General features: G+C 52.8%; 1 protein-coding gene and 1 long non-coding RNA gene across 5 annotated transcripts in view; both read left to right on the forward strand.

Annotated features, from left to right (window-relative positions):
- LOC147575923 (liprin-alpha-1-like) overlaps positions 1 to 24,418 on the forward strand; it is a 547,540-nt gene that overhangs the window by 60,708 nt on the left and 462,414 nt on the right. For all 4 annotated transcript variants that reach the window (XM_086679732.1, XM_086679730.1, XM_086679733.1 and 1 more), the window contains 2 exons: positions 1,302 to 1,436; positions 3,017 to 3,100. In XM_086679732.1, the coding sequence (XP_086535858.1) occupies positions 1,302 to 1,436; positions 3,017 to 3,100 (219 nt within the window). The remainder of the gene's footprint in view (positions 1 to 1,301; positions 1,437 to 3,016; positions 3,101 to 24,418) is intronic.
- On the forward strand, positions 15,850 to 23,450 carry LOC147575924 (uncharacterized). Its single transcript, XR_015241605.1, has 3 exons — positions 15,850 to 16,025; positions 16,692 to 16,864; positions 23,080 to 23,450. It is a non-coding gene; the product is annotated as an uncharacterized LOC147575924 (long non-coding RNA).

Raw genomic sequence — 24,418 nt, forward strand, 5'->3', positions numbered from 1 at the left:
TACATGCACGTTACTCTGTTGCCTGTCAGCACTGTTTCCAAAGGAGCAGGGAGTGGCCGGGAATGTGTAGGCAGCTGGCCATTTTGGGTAGTACCTGAGATCGGGGGGAATGGCAGGTGCAGAAGCACAGTCTGGCGTGAGGATGTGAGACCCTGTGTTTTGGGAAGCAGCACGTCTCTTCCTTGGTTGTCTCAGGTCATCCGGCATTGAACAGGAAAACCACATCCAGCTTCTTGGAAACAGAGTGAGCTTTGTCTGGTGTGTTTGTCAAATGCGTCAGTCGACCCAAAATGATAATCAAAGTGAAATACTAGGAAGCCATTAAAATGACATGGAGGAATGCTGTTTGGAGGGTTTTCAAGCATGATACGTGGTCTGTATATACACACAGAGCTATATGCACACAGAAGATGGAAGGAGTCTGTGGGAACACACGTTAACCTTGCAAAAACCTCACCTTATACATGATTTTTAAAATGACTTTATATATTTTTAATGCTTATTTATTTTTGAGAAAGGGAGCCAGAGTGAGAGAGAGAGAGAGAGAGAGAGAGCGAGCATGAGCAGTGGAGGGCAAGAGAGGGAGAGAGGGAGACACAGAATCCAAAGCAGGCTCCAGGCTCTGAGCTGTCAGCACAGAGCACGAGGCGGGGTTGACCCCATGAGCTATGAGATCATGACCTGAGCCGAAGGTGGACGCTTAACTGACTGAGCCACCTCGGCTTCCCTAAAAGTCCTTTAACAAAAAATCTCGTGTCTAAGTTTTCCACGTTGAAGTTTTCCACGTTTTTGGTCAAGAGGGAGAGTGTTTTTGTTGAATAATGGTACACTTCCAAAAAGAACTCAACTGGCATCAGGCATGCTCTCAGAAGCTCTGTGCTGGCTGATGTGCCCACCTCAGAATGTCCTATGTAGCGAGCCCTCGGACCCCAGTATAAATATGTTTACGAAGGGTTAGGACCGAACCCTTCTCTCCTTAACTGGTCAGGAAGAGCGAGCAAGCTCCTCCAGAAGATGGGTTTTCTTTAATGTGTGGGAACTTTGTCTTTGGAAAGACTTCTTTGAAGATAGTGAAGAAGAGCAAAGAGTTTGGCAAGACATGTTTTGCGTAGCGAACGGAGGACCAAGGCAGTGGGTGACTCCTCGCAGAAAGGAAAGGTTTACTCTGAAGCACCTACCAAACTGTTGGCTTCAGTCAGAACTAACAGTAGATCTCTGCATTTAGATTTTGTTTCACTTTATTAAAAATGGAAACGGAGAGAAGACTTGCTACACTTTGATGCTTTGCCTTCATTTCCTAGACTGCGGATCAAAACCGCCAGTTGCAAGAGCGCCTGGAGGTGGCGGAGCGGAAGCTGCAGCAGACCCCGAGGAAGGCCAAGTTGCTGCCCGAGGTGGAAGCCGAGCCGGCCCAGAGGGTGGCCACCCTCTGCAAGGTGGGGCCCCCGTTTCCTTCTGGGTCCCATGGTGGGAATGTCAACTTCATGGCGGTCCGTTCTTGTATCTCATTTCTCACCGGTAACGTCGGCGTGCCAAAGTCCGCGAACCAGCTGAGATCTGTTTTCGGTGCTTCTTTGTCTGACATTGGAATGCTTTTCAAACGGCAGGCATCATCCCCAGTTTTGTTCCCTCCGGTTTTGTCCGACGTGTGCAGTTTGCCGTTGGCTGCATCTAAGACTCACTGCTTTTCAGAGTTAAGTCAGCGACTCAAAGCTCAAGATAGTAGCCTTGGGCAAGAGAAGGACAGGGGTGCCTGGCCGGCTCAGTCAGTGGAGCTTGGGACTCTTGATCTCAGGGTCATGAGTCTGAGCTCCCCATTGGGTGTAGAGCTTACCGAAGGAAAAAAAAACAAAAACAAAAACAAAAAAAGCATAGAATTTTTCCGAGAAATGAGAAAATCCTATCCTCTTTCAAACACAATCGTTTTTTTATTTAAAAAATTCTTAAATGTTCATTTATTTTGAGACAGAGAGAGAGAGAGAGAGAGAGCGAGCCTGGGCACATACATGAGCAGGAGAGGGGCAGAAAGAAGGAGATAGAATGCCAAGTAGGCTCCATGCTATCAGCACAGAGCCTGACACAAGGCTCGAAGCCCCAAACCTTGAGTTCATGACCTGAGCTGAAGCCAAGAGTCAGAACCCGACTGACTGAGCCACCCAGACACCCCTGTAAGAAATAAATCTTTAAGGAATTCACTCGGAGGTTCCACAAATAGAGTCGAGGAACGTGCCAGACACAGTCCCTGCCCTCCCAGTTCTCACAGCCCTCACCACCCACAGAGGAAGGCAGCAGTTGAAGAGGTAGTTTCCAGACATGATGTGGGCGGTGCTGGGATCGAGTGATGCACACAGGACGAGGGAGCCCATGACTGGGCAGCCAGTCCATCCTTCCGGAACCTGGGCTGAGGGAACCTGTAGCAGGGAGCCTGTCGGTGCTTCTGTGTCACCGGTTCCAGTGCAGTGAGGGTCCCAGTGGGAAGGGGGGTGGTTTCGTCACGGGATAATGACCCTCAAGGCTGCCATCAAGTCGGGCAGGCGGCATTGGGCGCCCACAGGCCCAGGCTCCAACAGAGCCTCTCCTCCTTTGTGATCTGCATGTCAAGTCTCCATTTCTTTTCTCACCTGTCCTCTCTCCTGTCCCTGGTCAGCCGTGTAGCCCGACCCTTTGTCTTTGGACAGTGTGCTGCTGAGGAAGCTAAATTGTTGGAAGTAACTTCCCAGCTTAGGAAGGCAGCACGCCTGTTTGCTCTTTCCGCTTGCTGCTTCCTCCTGTCCGTGCTGAGTGGCCAGGGGTGTCTCCCGGGGGACGAGGCACCGTCCAAGGATCCGGGACCCGGGGTGGGGACGAGACCATTGCCTACCCCCGGTCACCAGCATGGAAGCCCACTGCTTCCCACTGGCACGCATGAGGCCTGTAGGGACTGTGAGCAGGCAGAAGGCCGCTCACAGCATGTCGTGCGTAGGCACAGCGTGTGTGGTGGGGCAGCCAGCTCTTCTGACCCTGCTGTCGCCCGCAGGCCGAGCAGAGGGGTGGCAACATCGAGGAAAGGCTGCGCCAGATGGAGGCCCAGCTGGAGGAAAAGAACCAAGAACTGCAGCGGGTACGTGTCCGGGCGGAGCAGCCGCGCACCTGGCGGTGGTTGAGGATGAGGCGCAGGCTGGGGGTGTGGGGGTAGGGAGTGGTCCCTTGTTTCCCACTTCTCCCCACGTGGACGCCAGGCCCCTTCTCGATCCCATCAGGGGTACAGTGCACTCTTGTGCGAGTTGGATGCTAGTGAACACTGCTAGCCTGTGGACAATGTTCTCTGGACGCTGGGGCCCCGTAGGCAGTGCCGCCTAGGGGTGGAGGCACCCGCACAGCCCACTGTGCCCACCAGCTCGTTAGCAGCTACTCACGGTTGACGCGGGACCTCGTGGGTGTCCCTTGGCCAAAGCGGAGGTACTGGCCTGGGGTAGGGCAGCCTAGAGGAGGGGTCTCCTTCCTTAGGACATGACACCGAGGTCCTGAAATCAGGTCACGGGCCTGACCTTGGTCCCCACATCCTGAATTTCTACTTGAGATGTAAAGGCACAGGTCGGGGTAGATGTTCCTAAGAAGAGGAATAGCGTCATCGAGCCTTGACGAAAGGGAGGCCCGTGTCCCTTGAATCCCCTGAGATTTTTCCCTGTGGGAGCTGGTCGGACGTCAACATGAAACACCCAGGAGACAGAGCAGGCAGCCGCCTCCCCAACTTGGGACGTCCATCCAAGGCCATCGGGTTTTGTTTTCACCAGAAAACTCAAAACACTCACCCTTAACTTACACCAGACACTCGTGTGCTTGGCCCTCAGGGTCAGAGAATAAAACATGAGTTTCCGCGGAGTGAAGCTTCTGATGCCAGCGTGACGGCTCGCGTTGGCCGACCCCAGCCCGCCATGACACATGCACACAAGCGAGCACAACCAGACGCTAGCCTCTTGGGCCGAGAATTCCACCTCACCTACTTAGAGAAGCACTTCATTGCCTTTAGGACTGTATGGTAGTTTGGAGGGACAGGTGTTGAGATAAGGATTCTATTATAACTGAGACAATTCCAAGGACACTTTTAAGCTGCTTTGCTTGAAAAATACTTGGGTGCTGATCCCTTCTTGTGGGGTGGCCAGGGTCTTTTCCGAGTGACGGCCGTTGCTGCGTGTGAGGTGTGGTGGTCGTGCTTTCTGTTGCCTGCTCCCAAGGAAAGAGGTGCCAGCAGGTGTGGCTTGGAGGTGAGGAAGCCCGAGCCTGGAGGGACTGTCCATTGCCTAGCCTGCGGGTGTGTCCTGTGGGCTCTTCCTCCTCCCTGGGCCCCCCGACTGCAGGGCACATGTGTACTCCGTACCCCACGGCCCTCCGCCCGGCAGGAGCCCCTGAATCCTGCCGGCCTGTCCTCGCCGCTTCTGTTTTGGGTTAATTCAGGATATGCGGTAGGAACAAGTTTTTAAACCATACGATTGATGAGAGTTCTATAAAACACAGACCCGTGAACTTGGCGGTTCCGTTCGGAAATTACTTGAGGTAAATACAAGTTTCCATTACAAAACGTTCAGGAGATGTGTGAATTTCACGAAAAACACTGAATCTTTCCCAAAGGGGATTTTTTTTTTATCTTTGGGTTTTGTCAATGGATTCATTTCTTTCCCCCTGAGGCCAGATCTGAGCTTGGGTTTCCGCCCCGGAATATGCCTCCTCCCGTGTGTAGATCAGCTGATCCCCTTGAGAATATGCTCTTTCCTGCATGTACATCTGCCTCCTGAGCCCATCTGAGAGCTAACAATGAGGACATTCGTGAGGGCCCATGCGTGTTTTGTTTCCCAGAAACAAAGGGACCTGCTAAGTGATGACCCCTGGGAAGCAGGTTCCTGCGTTTGTGTGCCCCGCTAGGTCGGTGCTGGCAGTGACGCACAAGCACGCCAAAGAGTGCCGTGGGAAGGGGCAGCCGAGGATGGCGTGCGTGTGGGTCACACCGCTGGTCATTCGCACGCCTGAGCCGGTGTTCGCACTTTGGCTTGAAGCCTGCGTCTTCTCTTTCAGGTAAGGCAGAGAGAAAAACTGAAGGAAGAGACTAATCAACATCTGTCCAGCACTATTGACAAGCTCCTTTCCGAATCTGACGAGCGTCTTCAGCGTCATCTAAAGGAAAGAATGGCTGCTGCAGAAGATAAGGTAGGCTATGAGAGACAGCGGCTGAGTGCCCCCGTCCTCACAGAGGAGACGCTCACGTTGTGATCCTGAGGAGCAGCGTGGAGCAGAGGCTAACAGCCACTGTAGAAAGTAGAAATGATTCTTTCACGCGGAAAAACTGCAGGCCTACGTTAAGTTCCCAGTGTCGTGTCCCCGCCCGACGTATGCGTGCGGGAAGGTGCGTCTCACTGTCTAGAAGAGGAGTATGGTCTGGGCCTTTACTAACTGAGACTAACTGAGACGTAAGGAGTAAGCTAGCTTCATGCTAATCAAAGATGGGCACAGAAACAGCCATAGGCAGTATATAACTAAGGGGAGGGGCCGTGTGCCGATACCCCTTTGTTGATAGGACCCGGCGGTGGCTGGATGTGGTCGGCAGGCCCTCGTTTGCCACCCCTGTGCTGGAACCTTCAGCCTGGTTCTTGTCTGGGGAGCTAATTTCTACCTCTTTTGTCCAGACGGACCGGTAGGAGTGCGCAGTTCTGTCAAGCATTTAACCAGCTGAAAACAGAGTATCTCCTGTTCCATCTCCTGCCTTCCCTCTTTTCATCTGGGTTGGAAAGAGTCTAAGCCTGGACTCTTACACCATCATAACGGACACACTTGAGGTGTAACGGGAGGGAAGCAGTATCATAGGATCTCTGTGAGAGAAGCTCTGGTGGGGACAGTTGGATGCGGACCTGATACTACCGGTTCTGATTACACCTGTGTCCCTGTAGATGAGCCCAGAATCTTCCCTAAGATTGTCACTTGGAGACACCAGTGAGCAATGCTAATTTCACGACACACTTGTTTTGGGTAAAACCCATTATGAGGTGCGTTATTATACCCCACGTGAGGTTCTACCTTGATCACTGGGGCCAGCCTTTCGGTAGAAGGTTGTATGTGAGATTGGAAGTATATGTACGAAACTTAGGTCAGGTTTCCCAAGTGACTGAGGCATCACAGACCCTAAAAGCTAGTACAAACCAGTGTACCTGCTGCAAGTAAACGTAGGAACTTGTCATACTTACAGTCAGACAGTGATCCGTGAAGAAATTGTACATGGACAAAGGATGAGTAAAGGCTGTTACTGCAGTTTCACAGACAGCATTTCACTCTGTGGTCATGTGACGCGGTTCGTTGGTATGGCCATCGGCTCCATGCCTTGTCTGTGGTGCTGCGTTATTGTAAAGAGAAACGTAGGCATGGTCTAGCATGTGGAACGTTTGAAAGAATCAACACTAAAGGACTGTCGGTATCTTTCTCAGAAGTCTCTGTTAGGAGAAGTTGGCAATCTGAAAAAACAGTTACAAGAAATGCAACGTGAGAAGGTATTTCCGTCTCTCACTCATTCAGTGATCGGTTGAGACTGGAAAGGAGCAGGTGACCTCTGGGGCTCACACTTCCTCCAAGGCGAGCCACCACTGTGCTTTCGAGCGGCCCCACGCTCGCAAGTCTGAATGGCACGCACGTGGCGGAGTTGGAGCCGAGCAGCCTACGGGGTTCAGATTTCTGAGTCCCTTCGGGGGTTCGCTCGAAAGCTAAAATGTTCGCGTAAACCTTTCGTGGAGTGCAGCGTTGCCCAGCAGGAAGGTAACAGGTGACATGGGTGTCATCCCAAGGGTTCTCGAGGCTGCATTTGAAATGGTCAAACAGACGGGTGATGTTAGTTTTCACGCAGCCCGATGCAGGCAACATGTTATTGTATCATGTAAATAGTGTAGACATGAAGGAGCTACTCTACGATGTTTTTCCACATTCAGTCCTTGCAACCCACGGGGCGTCTCACAGTTCCATCCCCTGTGGTCGGGACCAGCCCCATTTTGGGCGCTCAGTTAGCCACGTGCGGTGGTGTCTGCGGCCTGGGACGGCACTGCCTAGGGGGTAGTTGTGTGACCAAAGCTCCTCGTCGGTTTTACTCCCTGGTGCTGCGTGTGCAGACGTGAGGCTGGGCTGCAGAGGGTCCACGACGGAGCACGTGCCTATTACACAGAAGGGCTATTCCCCCACCGCCCAGAAAGTCCTGCTCCTCTCTACATAATTAGGAAGAAGTCCTAGTGGCTCGGTGTTTCTCCTCTGTAACCTTGCTATGCCTGAGACCTAACTGTTCAGTAGGGTTTAGGACGTTCACTTGGTGATCCGGGTGTTTACTGGAGGACTCTTGGAGAGAATGGTCTTGGGGTTTGTAACTGCTGAATTTACCCAGCGTGGTTATGATGGTCAGCATTTCAGCACACTTGATGCAAGTAGTGTTTTCCATTTTTTCTTGAATTCTAATGAACCTACAGTGTGGTGTCAGTATCAAGTAGACAGCATACCGTTTCAACAATTGCACACGTGACTCTGTGCTCGTCACCATCACTGTGGTCACCGTGTGTCACCATACAGAGTCCTTAGGGTATCACGGACCGTATTCCCTGTACTGTGCTTTTCATCCCCGAGACGGCCTTATTTGATACCTGGATGCTGATGCCTCCTACTCACCATCATCTCTTTTGCCAACCGCCCCTACTCTCCTCTCCTCTGGCCACTACCAGTTTGTGCTCTGAGTTGAACGGACTCTTGATGCAAAGACTAGTTAACCTTGCTTGCAGTGAGTGTCGTTGTCATTTGCTGCTTTGCAGGATCACCTTCTACGGAAAATGGAAGCACTGAGGGCCATATTAAAGCGGGCAAGATCGAGAGGCTCTTCGCTTCACCACAGGTATGACATTTCCCGCTTCACAGATCTGTTTGAGATGCGGCTGGGGGCGGCTTCCCTCTGTCACCAGTATGACCTGAACCAGCTCATGGTTCCCAAGTAGAACCGTGGGTGTGCTATGGTATGACCCGCACCGGATCAGAGTTACACACAATAACCCTGAGTGTGTTGTAGTCTGACGCGATCCATTTTCCAGGTACCAGCTAACTGATGATGGGGCGGGGCTGGGGGGGGACACTGCCCTTCACCGTGCCTAACATGAACCACCTCACAAACACATACGTTAGCACCTGCTGTGTATCTTCCAGAGGAATCCTTTGGCCGAATGGGCAGAGGGACTGGATGTAGCTCAGGGAGCCGGTAGCTTAGTAGGTGGCAAGAGGGAGAAGTAAAACCTCATTCCAGAGGTTAGGTTTGGAATCTCAGGAGACCGGGAGGCCTGACAGAGCTCACAGCCATGGGAGGAGGAGTAGAAGTTAGGAAAAGTTCTGTTCGTGTTTGGGTGGGTTTATTTGCGGCCTCCCTCCCCCGAGTGTGGCAGTGATGGTGTGGGGCTAGGAGGGGTCCAGCCTGCCAGGTTCGGCCCAGCATCCCTGGAAGCTATGGTCCCTTCCGCAATGCCAGTGGGGTCACCATGGGAGTGCACACGTGGCCGTGGTTGTGAAGGTGACCTTGACATCGGTGGGGTTAGCGCAGTGCTCGCAGTTTCTTATATTTTTGAAAAGACTGGAGAATGACAGGTAATCGCCGCAACTCTGTTGGGACGTTGGTGAGTCGCCTGTGAGGGAGTGGGTCAGCCGGCTTGTGAGCTGCGTCCTGCAGACAGTAACTGTCAGCAAGGTATTCAAAGGTTTTCTTGCTTCTTTGTAGGAAATATGTACCATGTGAGAGTCATTCTGGTGTGACAGTGCCTCGAGGAGCTGACTGGGCCCCCTTAGGTGCAGGAAGCAGGCTCCTGCTCCAAAGGCAGGCCCACTCAGGCCTCACTGGGGTCTGTGCGGCTGCCGACGTGGGCTCTCGGGAGAGTCGAGGGTGTGCTGTGGCTGTCCGTGTTGAGCCTGCTTGTAGGAGAGAGAAGTCAGGGCAGGTAGAGTCCCAAGCGGCCCTCCCTGTCCACGGAACTACTGGTGGCAGAGCGAATGTGTGTCCGGAGAGAGAAGCACACAGGAAGATCCGGGCACAGAGCAGCCTCTTGGTTGGCTGACGGAGATCCTCGCCAGCAAGACACCAGTGTGCTGAGTGTCACCATTCCAGGGCTTGATGACGGGTATGTGTGAGCAGGCCAAGGGAGCAAACAGTGGATGCGGTGCAGGCCACTCGAGTGCATGTTGGAGTTCTCAAGGGGAGGGGCTGTGCAGGCCCCTGGAGGGTGGCACCCTGGGGCAGTTGCCATAAGAGGGACGTCCACGCCCGTCACCCGTCTGAGGTGAGCTGGCCAAGGAGAAGGATAGAGAGGATCCCAGTGCTCCCGTGGTTGCAGAGGCATTGTCCGTGGTCACAGGTGGCCTTGTGGTCAGAAGACACCGGGCAGGAGACCGGCTGAGGAACAGGGTCTGTTTGAAGCCGTCTCACAAAGTGATCTCTCGTGTGGTGGCAGAAGCGAGGCTGGTGGGAGCTGTGTCGCCGTGAGCGGCCGGGGGCCGGGGGGACGAGACTGAGAAGGCGGCAGGCAGGCTGGACAGCTGAGCCCTCCTGGCACGACCTCACAGCCACGTCTTCCGTTTGTGTCCTCCTCTAGCAAGATGACATGGTCTGGGTTACAGAGGAAAAGAAAGGTGACGGACCAACTTGCACACGCAGGCGGGGCAGATGGGAGAGAGCTCTGGGATAGGACTGGATGCAGGGTGGTGGGGTCGGGAGCCAGGGAGCCTGAGATAGGGTGTCAGAGTCAGGGGACACACGCGAACCTCGGTGGAGCCACGAACCATGCCAGGTCCCATGCGGGGCGGCGTGTGTGGCTCTCCCCGATTGGCGATGTGTCGTGGCCCCACAGCGGTGAAGCTAGACCACCTGAGCTCAGGTGAGCAGTTGTTCTGGGAATGGGGGGACCAGAGGAGGGGAAGATGGTTGTGGCCAGCGGGCAGTTCCGACTTGGCTGTCTTAGAAACAAGCAGTACCCTGAGGCAGCACGTGCCAATGACGTTTCTTGAAAGGCCTCAGAGAAGAGCTTGAAGCACCACAGAGGAGACGCCCTGTCGTGGTGGCTCTGTCTCCAGGCCACAAGGGGTGACGCCAGGGGCCCCCTCTTTAGCTGATGTGAATCAGATGGGCGTGTTCTGTCTCCCGAGACCATAAGGATTTGTGAAATGGAAGGCAGCCTCTCTTCTTTTCCAGAGAGCGAGGAGCCCCTGGACTCCCGTGCAGGGTTCAAGTGTGGAGGGTGAGCCCTTGGCTGAGGCCGGGCACGTGGGCTGGCGGGTGCTCCTTCGCAGCTGCTGACCGCTTCGTGCCCAGATCCTTTGCTGAGGGGAGCAGCTGACAGCCCAATTAAGTGACTCCACCCTAGGGTCTCGGGGCTCCATGGAACTTTTCTGGAGACTTCTGTGGCCAAGGGGGACATTTGTCTGTTAGTCTAACTGCACAGAGGCCAGAGACGCTTTTGCCTTGGAAACACCGGGCGCATTGCCACCTCCTGTGTACGGGAGCTGCGAGGTGTGGTTCCCGAGGATCCTGCCGCGGATGCCCCTGGGGCGCCCGATAGTGGCTGGTGGAGGAAAACCTGGGGTCACCTGGCATCACAGCAAGGGCCTTGGCACATGTGGGCCGGTGGCAGGTGAAGGCCAGAGGGACGTACAGGAGTGCTTTCCGGTCAGTTGGGCAGGAGGTGGTGCAGACACGCAGGATGACAGCTTGACCGGGGGCAGGCGCTGCTCCACCTCGGGGACGTCTGGGCCGCGGGGATGCGTTGCACCTGCTGGGCCCGGGAGACCCTGTCTCCACAGGGCCCGGCTAGCGGGCTTGCACTGGAGCCAGGGGCAAGGATGCCTTCCTTGGAGACCTTTTGCTGTGACATCATGTTCCCAATTGATGGGTTCTGGCCTGGCTGACAAAGTCCACTTTTCTCTAGATAACAACCTTGGTGTGTGTGTGCGCCTGTTTGTTTGATTGTTCTCCTCCATATTTCAGGCGGACGCACGTCAGCAGCATCCCAGCTTCCAGGTTCCGTCTGGCGGACAGCCCCACGGATGCCAGCAGCACCAGCAGCAGCGCGGTGTTGCGGCGCCACCGGAAAGGCCGTGTGGCCCGTCTGCGACATGAGCCTTCCAAGGCAAGGACCTCCATCCTCTGGGGGCTCTCGTGGGACCCACCTGCCTGCTCCAATGTCACCTGCCTTTTCCTCTGTCTGTGAGGCTCTTCTGGAACTAAGGGACTGATAGGCTGCTTTCTCTTTTCCCCTTCCCCCATTCTTCTTTTGCTGCCTTAGAATTTACTTTTGAGAGCTTTTGTTCTTTCTTTGTATAAAGTAGCAATGTGGATGAAGATAGGACCTAGTGTTAAGCACAGCACAATGCAAATGAGTAAGGGTTTGAAATGCTAATGAAGGTTAAATGAACACGTGTCTTCATCGAACTTAAACAACAGAGAATTCACCTTTGGAGTTTAAGTACTTTTGTCCTTTGTCTCTTCAGCCGCCTATATTTTTAGATATTTGTGTAAGTTTTGAGCACCTGTAGTCATGGAACAAGTTTGGTGCAGATATCGTCCCAGAGCTAGGGTGCAGCATGACTGAAAAACCCAGATGAGGGGCGCCGGGTGGCTCAGTCGGTCAAGGGTCTGACTGCTGATTTCTGCGCATGTCACGATCTATGGTTTGGTGAGATCGAGACCCGCAGCCCCGCAGCCCCGCAGCCCCGCACGGGGCTCTGCGCTGACCGCGCCTGGAGCCTGCTTGGGATTCTCTCTCTCTCCCTCTCTCTGCTCCTCCCCCACTTGAAATAAAACAAAGAAGACAATAAATAGATAAAAAGTCAGAGGAGAGGCCTGCACCCCTATGTGTGCACAGTGTAGTGAGGGGAGACCAGCAGCGAATGGGAAGTAAAAGGTGAGATGTGTGTTAGTTATCTATTTCTGTTTGACAGATGATTGACGAGTCCCTAGATGGGCACCTGTGGATAGCCCCAGAGTCCAAGGGTGGCTCTCTGGGCAATTCCCAGTGTGGCAGTGGAGAGAGAGAGACAGATCTGGCAGAGAGCAAGCGGTCACAAGGTGGAAGGAGCTCAGTGAGCCAGGTGCTCAGGGAAAGGGAGACCGGTGGCCTGGTCGTGCTGGGTGGGGCCAGGCAAGGTGGAGGCCGAGGACCACGGTGGTCTGGTCCAGGAGCCCTTGCGCTAAAGCCCGCTCGCCCGAGTTCCAGAGTCTGTGTAGACACAGTAGGGGCAGATTTCTGGAGGACTTGAACTCTGGTTGGGAGCAGAGACGCAGTGCTAGCTGGAAGGAGACACAGGGCAAAAGTTCTGTGGTTTGTGTTTTGTCATTTTGCTGTTTTGCCCTGGCGCGTCTGTGGTCACTCGTGGCTGGCTCGTGTTGTTTCTCCTGTATCTTCATTTGTCATTAGAGAGTGGGGTTTTGCCCCAATAGTCATAAATTGTCGTTAGCGTATCGCTGTATAGTACAGGTGGATACGGGTACGATCTAGATCATAATTTGTAAACGAAGTGTTTCTTCCAAAGAGATAAGGCACTGAGCATAGATGAACGGAAGCTCGATGCAGACAGCACGCTTTGCGGTGCCGACACTCGCGTTCAGGACTCCAAATCTCACGGGCTTACTGAGCACAAGTACTGCCTTCTACACTGAAACTCGGGACTCCTACAACGTGAAGCTGTCACCTGCCCCTAAGCCCGTTTTTATCACGTACCTGCCCAGGGCACCCTCCTGTAACCAGCACAGTGATTCGTGAGAGGTTGTCAATCCAATTCGAGGTCAGGATTTCACATTCACGTCCAGCAGGGCGTTAACAGAGTGGGTTTGTTTGGTGTTATACAAGGTGTTGCGGGAACTTCGGCATCCCCTCGGGTGATACTGTAAAAGTGTAACTTGGTTTCCAACAAGGAGAACAGTTACAGGAAAGTTTAGAATAGGCACCTGTTAGATGTCTTTGTTCTACAAGATGCCATGTTTCAGTAAGTTGTGTATGTTGTCATGGAGTTTTACGTCCCTGAGTGATAATTGGGAGTGTCTCTGGTAAATGTCGAATAGCCTATTACATTCAGATGTGCGGTGGAACAAAGTTCTGCGTCCAGTCGTGGTTGTTTCTAAATCTTCTCTCCATTATATCCATCTCGTTGTTCTCTTTAAAATATGTTTGCTCGTTTCGTCTTGGAAATTGTAGCTTCCAAGTGTGCAGTAAATCTGATTCCTCTTCCTTTCTTTGCATGCCTCTGTCAGCCTAGCGATGTAAGGAAGCATCGGAGAAAGCGAAAGTGTTTCGTAGTGCAACCTAGCTGTGTTTGTCTGTGGTGTGGGGGAGAGTGCCCGTCTCTTCACGGTGAGCACCACAGCTGGGTAAGGACGAGCGGCTGGCGTGTGCGGGGAAGTACAGGAGCCACTGGGAGCTCGAGCGCGGCGTGCGGTTTCCACGGTACCTGCGACGGCCACCGGAGCTCGCCGTTGTCTCTCGTTTGTGTCTTGCTCGCTGCGCTGCGAACTTTGTTCCATGAGACACAGAAGTTTCTAGGAAGAGAAATTACTGAAGCAGAGCCGTAGAGTTTCGATTTCGGGATATAACCACTTTTGACAGCCGTAGCCAGCAGCATTCAGAGAGCTCTTAGGGTTCGTTCGCCACCTGGTGTGTGCAGTGGTTTAGGATCCTGTGACCTGGCCCTCACAGACATCCCCGCGAGCCACAGCTTGTGTGGTTAGCCCATTTCCAGATGTGCAACCAGAGCCTGAGAGCCCGGGTCCTGTGCATGAGGACACTTTGCAGGGCAAACACTGGCCACGACACCACTCTGCCACATACCCCACCTTTGCTCGGGCGCCCTCCTCCCATTTACAGTGCCCCTCGCCGGGACAGGACACCTCCTGTGTCCAGAGGACAATGACGTGGGTGTGCCCATCCTCAGGGGAAGCGCCGTGCCTCGGGACGGAACCCTCGACCAGACAGTCCGCCTCATAACTGGGATGCCTTGCTCCCTGGACCGGACCCCCATCCCAGACCTTCCCAGCCATGCGCTGACAGGGCCGTGCCTCTGATACAGAGCTGGGCGGCAGCTGGGGGAGCCCCTCCACTGCACAGACGGTGTGTCCGTTCAGTTGAATTCTTGCGTTCAAGTGCCAGTTCGGTCACTGGTTGTTTTGTGACCGGGGTGTATTCATCACCGTCTTTTTTTTCCTGCTTTGCTCTCCTGGTAAGTGAGGACAGCGCAAGGTTCACGGCCCTTGGGGTGTCCACACACTGCCCATCGGTGCACGGTCCTCAGAGATCAGGAGCTCACATCGGCGCCGGGGCACAGAGCACGCCCTGCATTCTGCTGGCTCGTGCTGCCTTTTCCTCTGTAGCAAGACTTTCTCAAGGAACAGAGGGTCGCGTGATGAACACCCAGGCAGGACGGCCTGCTCCCGCAGCTCACTGATGGCTACTTGGAGGGCTCTTTGGAGGTTTTGGGGGATGAAGTCTAGGCGTACGGGCAGTGGGTGTCAGGTCCGTGCAGACAGGGCCAGCACGGGCGTTGCACTTCCCAGCCTGGCGGGAGCCTCCCGTTTTGGTTGAGACTGAAATGGCCCATAGGCACAAGTCTGGCAGGACCCAGTGCTGGGCGGGGGCCTGTGTGTGGACTGCGCTGTGACCCAGGGGAGGGTGTGCTCCCGGAGCCCTCCGTCTCTGCTCACCTCATAGCCTGGTCGCTAGCGTGGCTCCCTGTCCTGTTCCCCTTTGGGTTTGTTTTCTCCATATCCTTGCTTCCACCTGGGTATGAAATCTACTTGTGTTGAGGGAGTCTGACCCTGTTTGCTTTTATGTGGATAATTTGTAGCCTGTTAAGGTAGCCTTTTGTTGTCTGCCGATTGTCAGGAAATCAGGAGAGGAGGCAGGTGTTTTGGAGCTGTTGGTGAAGCTTGTGTCTTCCCTGAGCTCAGCTCCGCTTGGTGCTGACCGCCATGGGTGTCCCGAGCCCCGTGCAGCTTCGGAGGTCCTGGTACAAACCCAGTTGGCTGTGCCTGTCTCGCCAGTCCTACACGTGTGTCTCGTGAGATCCGGCCCTGCCTCACCCCCAGGACCTGTCAAGGGTCATAACGCTGGCGGGTCCGTGGCCCCACGGTCCTTTCCAGGGCCCACAGCCACATAGCCGCAGACCCACCGCCTGTCACAGAAGGAAAAATGGAGTCTGAAGGGGTTCATTTGTCGTGACGGCAGCCACGGGACACTGTGTCTCCACCGTGTCGAGCAGACTGTCTGTAAGCTGCAGATGAGTCCGTCAGTTTGTAACATCACCCGAAACGGCCCCGAGAAGCAGAAGTCAGACCCGAGTGTGGGGTCAGGGGGTTGGGTGCCTTGTCACTTTACACACGTCCCCGTAGGTTCCAGCCTTGCATCGCTACCAGAAGTGACAGTGGGTTAGGCCACAAGCTCGCTCCACTTCCCCCAAACAAAGAGCTTTGGACAATCGTGCACGGGAGGGCTCCGTGCTCACCAGGGTTTGCCCTGAACGGCGTCAGGAAACAAACACCTTCCTTCTCAGCTGGCCGTGGTGTATGGTGACATGGTTTGGGTCTCCGCCTCTACCTTCTGTGGCCGGGCTCCTGGTGGTGCGAGGTCCTGGGGAGGGTACACCCCTCGGTGCCGATGGGCTGGGGGTCTCAGTGGGCCCACTGCCCGGACGCGAATCCACCCTTTCGCCTGGCGTTAGGCCGATCCTAGGAAGTCGTTTTGGACCCTGCACAAAGCACAGCTCATAGCTTTTCAAATGAGTTGCTGGCTGTGATTTCAGGGCTGTGTGCTCCTCTGTCTGGGCGCACGGTGAACTCATGTCACTCTCCTCTCCACCCCACAGTTGCTGCCTTTGGAGGGAGAGTCACAAGATCGTGTGGCAAGGACACGATGTGGACCGTCAGCTCCTTCTTCCCAGAGGTCCCTGAGCTTGGACAGGCTGCAGCAAGGGGCACCGCACAAGGCCAGCCACGAGGACATCAGGGACGCCACAAAGTAAGGGGCACAGGCATCGTAGGAGACATGCCTGTGCGCTGGTTTTCAGCTCTGAGAAACCTTTGATCTCTACATGGGGGAGAAAGGGTCGGAACAGCGATTCCAAAGAGAGGCCAATGAACCGAGCTTACGTGCACGGCGTTCTTGGGATACCTGCCTGGGTGCCCTGGGTGTGGCCAGCAGAGCAAAAGGCAGGTGGGAAAGACCGGAGTCTTGTGATGCTGGTGGCTGTAGGGCAGCCTCGTTTGCTCAGATCCTACGCACCAGCCGTCCTGAGACCTCCCTTTTCCTCCCGGTGGATCCTGGGTGACATGCTCCCTAGGGCTCCTCCCCTGGGCCGCACTGTGCCCTGTGGGGCTGTCAGGAGCCATGCTCTCTTCCCCCCACCCCCACCACGCAGCTCCAGCAGCCCCTCTGTTACTCGCACCACGCCCTGGGGTGGCTCAGGTGTGCATGTCCTCCGTGCTCCCGGGTCACAGCCAGGGAGGGGTGCCGAGCGTTCTCAACCCAAGGGGCTTGGACTCCAGATAATACTTGGGAGGGAGAGAGTGTCAGCTCCCAGGGCGCAGCCCTCCCTAGAAGCTGGGGGATTGTGCTTCTAATCACGTGGGGCGGTGTGTCGTGTGACGAGCACGCGTGGAAGATGCTCTCCTGTGCGTCCCCCAGATCCCCGGGCTCTCGGGATGGCCCCTTGAGCAGCCTCAGCAAAACTAGCAATAGCCAGGACTCACTGAACCACGCCCCCAAGAAGAAGGGCATCACAAAATCCATCCGCTGGTTGCTCACCAGAAGACAAAAGGTCCACCCCAGCCACGCTAGCGACGAGCCTGCATGACCAGGTTGGTGTCCCCTGCGTGTTTCCAGCGTGTGGGTGGTCTTACTGGCCTCATTCCTCTAGATCCGTGGTCTCTCTGCCTGCGGACCCCTCCCCGTGTCGGGAGACCTCACGTGGCTGTGGACACCCCCCACCTCCCATTTCATCACTCTGCTTCCCCACAGCCGCTGAATTGGAGCCACGGAATTGAAAACCCTTCCCAAGGTGCCCTGGGACTCCGCAAATTGGGCGCACAAGCTGAAAAACACCAAAAACTTTAAAAAATAAGCATTGTGTTTCTTGTCACCTTGCTGAGCACTTTTCAGCTGTACCTGTTTTTCAAGCAGTAGCTGTTCGTTTGGTCAATAGACTCTATAGCTGCAAAGCAGTATTATGTCCTCCACGGACATAAAAAGGCCTCCAGGGCCTTTTGCTCCTGGAACCATGCTGGGAAAATTCGGTCCCTTAGATGTTGCCAGTGTGTTTTCTTCCACATGCTTATACTTTCTGTAATGAAAACGTTAAGATTCGTGGTAGTGCCCTCTGGCTGTCACACCCACTGCTCCCAGAAATGTGTATGTCTTGTAAGTCCAGAGGTCACAAAATTGGCCAAAACATTCCCCTGTGTTTCCTACGTTTATTTTGTCATCTTCGGGAGGTATGGTTTAAGTACTTGGTCGTATGAGGACAGCGTTTATTGAGTTGTTTGCCCCAGCATTTGATTCAGTTTCACAGAGTGTGTGTAGGTGACTTTCTCCGGGGCTGAGATGTTCAAATCGCTGACTTGGGTTCTGTGTTACCATAGGTATCACGCAGTGTCTGAGAGTGGATCATACTGTGGTCTCTGTGGACATGCACGGCCAGTCCCAGAAACATACGGTTGACCCTTGAACAGCCAGGGTTTGAAGATCAGGTCCACTCGTATGCAAGTTATGTGTTTCCATCCAGTAGAGTATTGTAAATGTATTTTCTCCTCTTTATGGTTTTCTTAATCACATTTACCTTGTTTTATGAAGGAATACAGCATATACACGTCACTTATAAAATATGTGTTAACCGACTGTTTCTGGTAAGGCTTCTGGGTACAGTGGGCTATGAGGAGTGAAGTTCTCAGGGAGGTGGCGGTGAGGTAGAGCCCCATAAGGCTCCACGAAAGGTGCCTAGTGGTGACAATGTCCGCCTCAGGAGAATGAGTCTCAGAGTTATTACAGAGTTATTACAGAGAAATGTGATAACGATCTGTAAGTGTTTTAAGCGTGTCCATGTGTTTGAACAACTGTTATTTTACCTAGTGAAAGACCTTGGAAATGAACTGGGTATATGTGTTTCCTGTACTGTGTACTTCATTTTAAATCTCTTCACAGTTGACAGAAGCCGTCTTTCACCAGAAGTAACTAGTGAATCATCTGGTGATTTTTCGATGTGTCCTAAAGCAAATGCAATAGTTATTACTTTGCATGAAAGTGAGGTGTCCCGTCACAGTCTCTTAATATGCTGGGGAGTCTTTTCAGGTTTCTCTGATTTTCAACCGAGTCCACAAAGCGGGCTCTGCGATTAGAACTGAGACGTTTGTGTTGAAGTGACAAGGTGCCCAGGCTCGGGGCCAACAGTGTTGTCTGACGGGAGGAAGGTTTTCCAGAACACCCGGAGTGTGCAGCTGAAGCATAGGCTTGGGGCACACAGCGGAGATCCTTGTCCTGCATTACAGGGTGTGGATGTGATGGAGAGAGCTTTCGGCAGCCACCGTGGCCATGGGTGTTTACTGTCGGCAGAGGTGCTGGTTTGGAGGAAGGACCCGGGGATTCGCTGGGTCCTATCGATCGGCCTTAAGGAGGATGCCAACAATCGCGTAGACGGTGGAGTTCACGGCACGTTGATGGCCTTAGATGGGACCTTCGATGTCACCGCCCTGGCGCTTCTGGTGCAGATCCCGACCCAGCACACACAGGTGACACCGGGCCGTCTGCACCCGCCCACTGCTCTCCTGCTGGAGACCCCGCAGCCTGTATTAGAGCAAGGCAGCGCGTAGCTTCACCGCACAGCTAGTCCTCTCTCGCCAAACCCGGTCTGTTTTGCGCGGCACGGAGTCCTCGGTGCTGCCTCCTCCTGCCTGAGCTCTGCCTGTCCCTTCCCCTCACAGGCTCGTGAGACTGGCGTGCATTTAGCTCTTATGTGGAGAGAGAAACACTCTTACTTCGTGTGCCACGTGGAAGTTTCATGGCTTCTGTTTCTGATTTCCCTGTGGAATTCTGTTCGACTCATGGGCTCAGTGGAGAATCAGGACTCTTTCGATCCTTCTACAGAACACTGTACACCTTTGGGAATGCCCTCAGTGTCCCCTCTGCAAACCCCCCTCCACGGCACCCTTGTCTAATTTCCCGGAGAGCATGGACCCCTCTCCCCAAAGGCCCATTCCTGTGGGCTTCCTGGGGGGCTCAGATGATTCGGCGCTCGACCCTTGCTTTGGGCTCAGGTCATGATCTCATAGTTGGTGGCGTCGAGCCCCAAGTCGGGCTCCGTGCCGACAACTTGGAGTCGGCTTGGGATTCTCTCTCTCCATCTCTCTCTGCCCCTCCCCTGCTCATGCTGTCTCTCTGCCTCTCAAAGATAAGTAAATCAAGCCCATTAATGGACTCCACATTAACATCTCTGATTGAAAATACACTATTAGGATTCAATGGGTATTGTTTTGAGTTTGAAGTCTTGGTTTCGACGCAATTGCAATATGTTGTCATCCTTTAGATTGACATTAACTTTTGGGGTGTCGGCTCGTGATTTCAGGCTCGTGCTATCTTGGAATGGGAGTCGAACCACCTTTTGGTCATGGCGACTGACCAAAGGGTTGGTGAAATAAGTTTTCAGCCTAATGATATCTAAATTTGCGTTAACTGTTAAGTATTATATTTGGGGATGCCTGGCTGGCTGAGTCAGAGGACAGCGTGACTCATAATCTCTGGGTTGTGACTTTGAGCCCTGTGCTGGGGGTAGAGATTTCCTAAAAGTAAAATCAAAAAAAAAAAAAAAACAAAAAAAACAAAAGGAACGTAGATTATTATGTTTGTAGGGATCACGTACCAGACTACTCTTCCAAATGCGGAGATAATTTTACCTTACAAGTTAAGCTTAGCTCTTAATTTATTAACAAATGAGCTTTGGGGCGCCTGTGTGGCTCAGTTGGTTAAGTGTCTGACTTTGGCTCAGGTCATGATCACACTGCTTGTGAGTCTGAGGCCAGCATGGGGCTGGCTGCTGTCTGCGTGGAGCCTGCTTTGGGTCCCCTGTCACCCTTTCTATCTGCCCCTATCTCACTCACACACAATCGTTCTCTCTCTCTCTCTCTCTCTCTCTCTCTCTCTCCCTCTCTCTCTGAAAATCTAACAAACAGGGGTGCCTGGTAGCTCAATCATTTAAGCATCTGAGTCTTGCTTTCGGCTCAGGTCATGATCTCACACTTCGTGAGTTTGGGCCTCCCATTGGGCTCAGCGGTGACAATGGGGATTCTGCTTGGGATTCTCTCTCTCCCTAGCTCTCTGCCCTTCCACAACTCATACTGTTTGTGTCTCTTTCAAAAATAAATAAATGTACCTGCAAAAACGTAGAAAACACCCAAACCAATGGGCTATTGAGAAACCAATATTTTAACAGAGGTGAGGAGTTTGGTTTCTTTCCTTTTGGTATTTGACTTTTGATAGTCTTGAGAAATATTTTTCACATCATAACACGTTGACGGCAGCCTGGCAGTAGAGCCTGTAAGTTGCGTTTGGGGGCGCCTGGAGGTCTCTCTGCAGTCCAGGGCCCTGTGCTCTGGGGGAAGGTTACAGTCGTTTATTGAACAAGACACGAAGTGTTGATTTCTCCTTATACAACACCAGGACTGATTTACTCCCACACCACTACTTAAGACTGTCTTCATTGCCATAAGAACACTCGAGTGTGACGAGAATAGGACACGTGAAAGGGTGCGGTGGGACTGTCCTAGCGTGTGGCACTGTCCGCAGCTTAAAGACTGTTTTGAAAACAAAAAGGTAGTATCTTGTATAGCAAGAAGGTGATTTCACAAAGACAGTGCGGCAGGTCCAGTCAGCCCAGGACTGTCCTGACTTGTGCCCGGTCAGGGTCCTGGCACAAATATGGCCCTGCCTCCCTTTACCGCCTGGGGCAGCCGTCTGGGCAGGGGGCCCCCAATGGCTGTCAGGAATGGGGGTAAACAGCTGTAAACAAACTTGCAGAGTGAGGTCATTTTAAAGGGCTGGTGACCTTACTATATATTTTTGGTTTTTATTTCACAATGGGTCCTGTAATTTCCCAGGATGATGATAGAAGCTTCAGGAGGGCACCTTCTTAGAGATAGCAATGTGGATCAAGACACTCTTGACTTACCTGCTGGGTCAGCAGAGACTCTCCCTGCAGGCTTCTGGGTCACTTCCTCTCTGTCCTCTATGCAGCCAGAGAAGACGCTGCTGGTCTGTATGTGACGTGCTGCTCTGCCCCAGCCTCTTGGCGGAGGTATGGGAGGCTCTTGGGTTGGAATGTGAACACTGATGGAGAATGGCCGACTTCATATGTAACAAGGCGTTCAGATGCTGTGGCATGCTCAGGCTCAAATGATCTAAGGTTACTCCTCACTTCTGCTTATCAAAGTTTCACAGTGAAAGAGATTTTTTTAACTTTTCTATCTGATGGAATATTAGCGTATTCTCTCAACTACTACAACTAGGCATCGTGGGTGTCCTCAGAGCATTGGACCAGCCTCAGAGCGACACTCGCAGAGCTACGTATGTGATGGGCAGCCCTGGCCCCTCTTTCCCAAGATGGCAGATGGACACGGCGAAAGTGTTTTCATGGCCTCTACTGCCCCATTGCTATTTGAGAGTGAACTCCCGGGGACTCCCCCGGCTGCTTGCGGGTGGAGAGAACCCCACTCAGAAGTGCCCCGGGAGCCCTCAGTGGTTGCTGCTGTGGTTTAGAATGTGTGTGGCTGTATTTGTGCCCTCATGTGCTATTTTAAGACTAACCGCATGCTGCATTTGCACGCTGCCCCTTGTGTTGCTTGGAGCAGGCATAGTATCTGCACCACAGAGGCTGGATTCAGCCAGTCATGTCTTAATCCTGCCGACGCCTCCTGTTGGTGAGTAGAGGGCACCGTCCATGCAGGCCACAGTCGGACACCCTGTGTCCTGTCTGCGCAATGTCCGTGTGAGCCAGGACAGCCGCAGCAGGCTCACTTAGGGACTTTCAGAAATACACAGACACGCAGACACACATAGACAGACTCACACACACATACACATACGCGCGCGCGCGCGCGCACACACACACACACACACGAGCTTCTCTACACCTGCTAAGAGGATTCTGGTGTTTGTGTGCTTACACTTAAAGAGGTTGGTGTGTTCTCAGTTTTTCCGGAGAAAACTGTATTTCCACTCTTTTCGTAAAAAAAGAAGTTTGGCTTCAGTGTCTGCTAATGTCTTTTGTGGTAGGGAGGCAGGCTTGCTGTCGGAGCAGTAGGAGATTTTCCAGGTCTGAGCTGACCTTCCTGGTCGTTCGGGAGCAAGTGGCACTGGCCTTTGCCTGGTCTGCTGGAGCTCCTAGGTCAGCAAGCCCTGGCTGGCTTGTTTTACGCACACCTTCTTGAATGAACCAGGCCCAAGAGGATTCTAGTCCTCACGTGAGTGACGCTGGTGGCCTCTCAGTTGAGAGATTAGCTTTTAAAAGCGGAAGCACATTGCCCTCTGAGGGGCTGAGTTTGAACTTGGAGATTTCGGGTGTGGGCCCCAGAGCCCAGCCCTCTTCTCCCTGCTCTGAGGGCCTCGGGGGGTGGGCTTTGTGCTGCTCTCATTCTGTTTTCCTGTCTCAGCCACAGTGTTTGATTGTTGGGAGCTCCTGGCTGGAGGCCAGGTGGAGCCTATGACACTTGAACTTAGGGTAGTGAGTTTGAGCCCCATTTTAGAATGGAGATTACTTAAAATCCTGAAAAAAAAAAAAAAGAATAGTTGATTGATTCCTTCATCTTGTTTTTTTTTTTAATTTGGTAACTTTCAGTCTTAAGCCAGTATGAACTCAATCGAATGATTCTCATTGGTCATGCAAAATGCTTCATATTTTCTCTAGATTCTCAAATCTCTTCAGCCAGGAAGGTCTTTGGGGACGGGGGGCACGCGCTAGGCCCCACCTGGGGCCCTGGAAGGTGCTTTTCGGGCTGATGTCTTAAGACTGATTCTTTCCTTTATCTTGCAGTTTACCCACACTGCTTCTACCGATGGTCTTGCAGCACGCAGAGCCCAGCAGTGACTACATTTGAAACTTCAACCAGATCTTTCATCTGTTAATCCTTGTTATATGGACCCTGAGATATTTTCTTACAGTATTTAATTACTGAAAAATTCGTGAATAGGATCGAGAAACTCATTTAGCATGTAATGTTTCGTACATTTCTGTAAATTTGTCACTCCCTATAGATAGTTCCTTACTTTCATGTATATCCGGGCTATAAATATCCTTTGGAATCAATTGATGTTCTTATATCGCAGTTTAGTCTTTCAAGTGTATGTACTATCATGGTTGTATGTATAAATCCTACGACAAATACAGGGCTTTTATAACCTGTGCATGTATTGTAATTATCATTGTTTAATTGTTTGTTAAGAAGCCCTGACAGAGAAAAGGATTTTACCACGTTTGTCAAATCACCGTGACACAGCCTGCATTATCCTTTACGAATGTCCCTTAGCTCTACAACCATGGTTTTGATATAATCAGACTTAATTTGCAGCAATTGTCATTGTATTTTAATGACTCACCTTAACTACACTTTTTCTAGCAAGCAATGCTTTCTTCTGCAGTGTGAACAGATTAAAAATATCTGGTGTTAACTATCAGCTAAAGAAACTTGGAGTGGAAAGCTGATTGAAACACTGTGACAATCTCCCAGGGCCGGTATGCTGTTTCTGAGCCTGGTCCCCGGGGGCCTGGGCAGTTTGCCTGCAGTGACCCGCACAACCTGGGAGCTGAGGCCCCAGAAAGCCTGGGTGGGGCAACCTGGCCACCTCTTCCCCGAAACCCTGCCCACCCCCTTCTCCCCCCCCCCCCAACCCGAACCTTAGACCCCTGGCAGCAGAACTCTCAGAGGACCAATCAGGGTGCACTGGTCTCCCACCTCGGGCCAGGGCGCTGGGTGCTCAGCACAGAGCAAGATGCAAGATCCTGGAAACAATGTAGTGCAACTCTAATAAAGGCCTTATTGTTCTTACGGAAATCAGCTGTTTAGATTTGTTTGTAAACAAGTTTACGGAGTGGACCTCATTCTCCATTTGTAGATTTTATTTAATTTTTTTATGTTTCTTTATTATTGAAAGACAGAGAGAGAGACAGAGCATGAGCATGGATGCTGCAGAGACAGGAGAAGACACAGAATCCGAAGCAGGCTCCAGGCTCCGAGCTGTCTGTCAGCACGGGGCCCGACGTGGGGCTCGAACTCACAAACTGTGAGATCGTGAGCTGAGCTGAAGTCGAACGCTTAAGTGACTGAGCCACCCAGGCGCCCCATCTCCATGTGTAGATTTTGAGGAGACAGCCA

The sequence above is a fragment of the Puma concolor genome, chromosome D2 (assembly GCF_028749965.1).
Source record: "Puma concolor isolate L17-30 chromosome D2, mPumCon1.1.hap2, whole genome shotgun sequence".
Taxonomy (NCBI): Eukaryota; Metazoa; Chordata; class Mammalia; order Carnivora; family Felidae; genus Puma; species Puma concolor.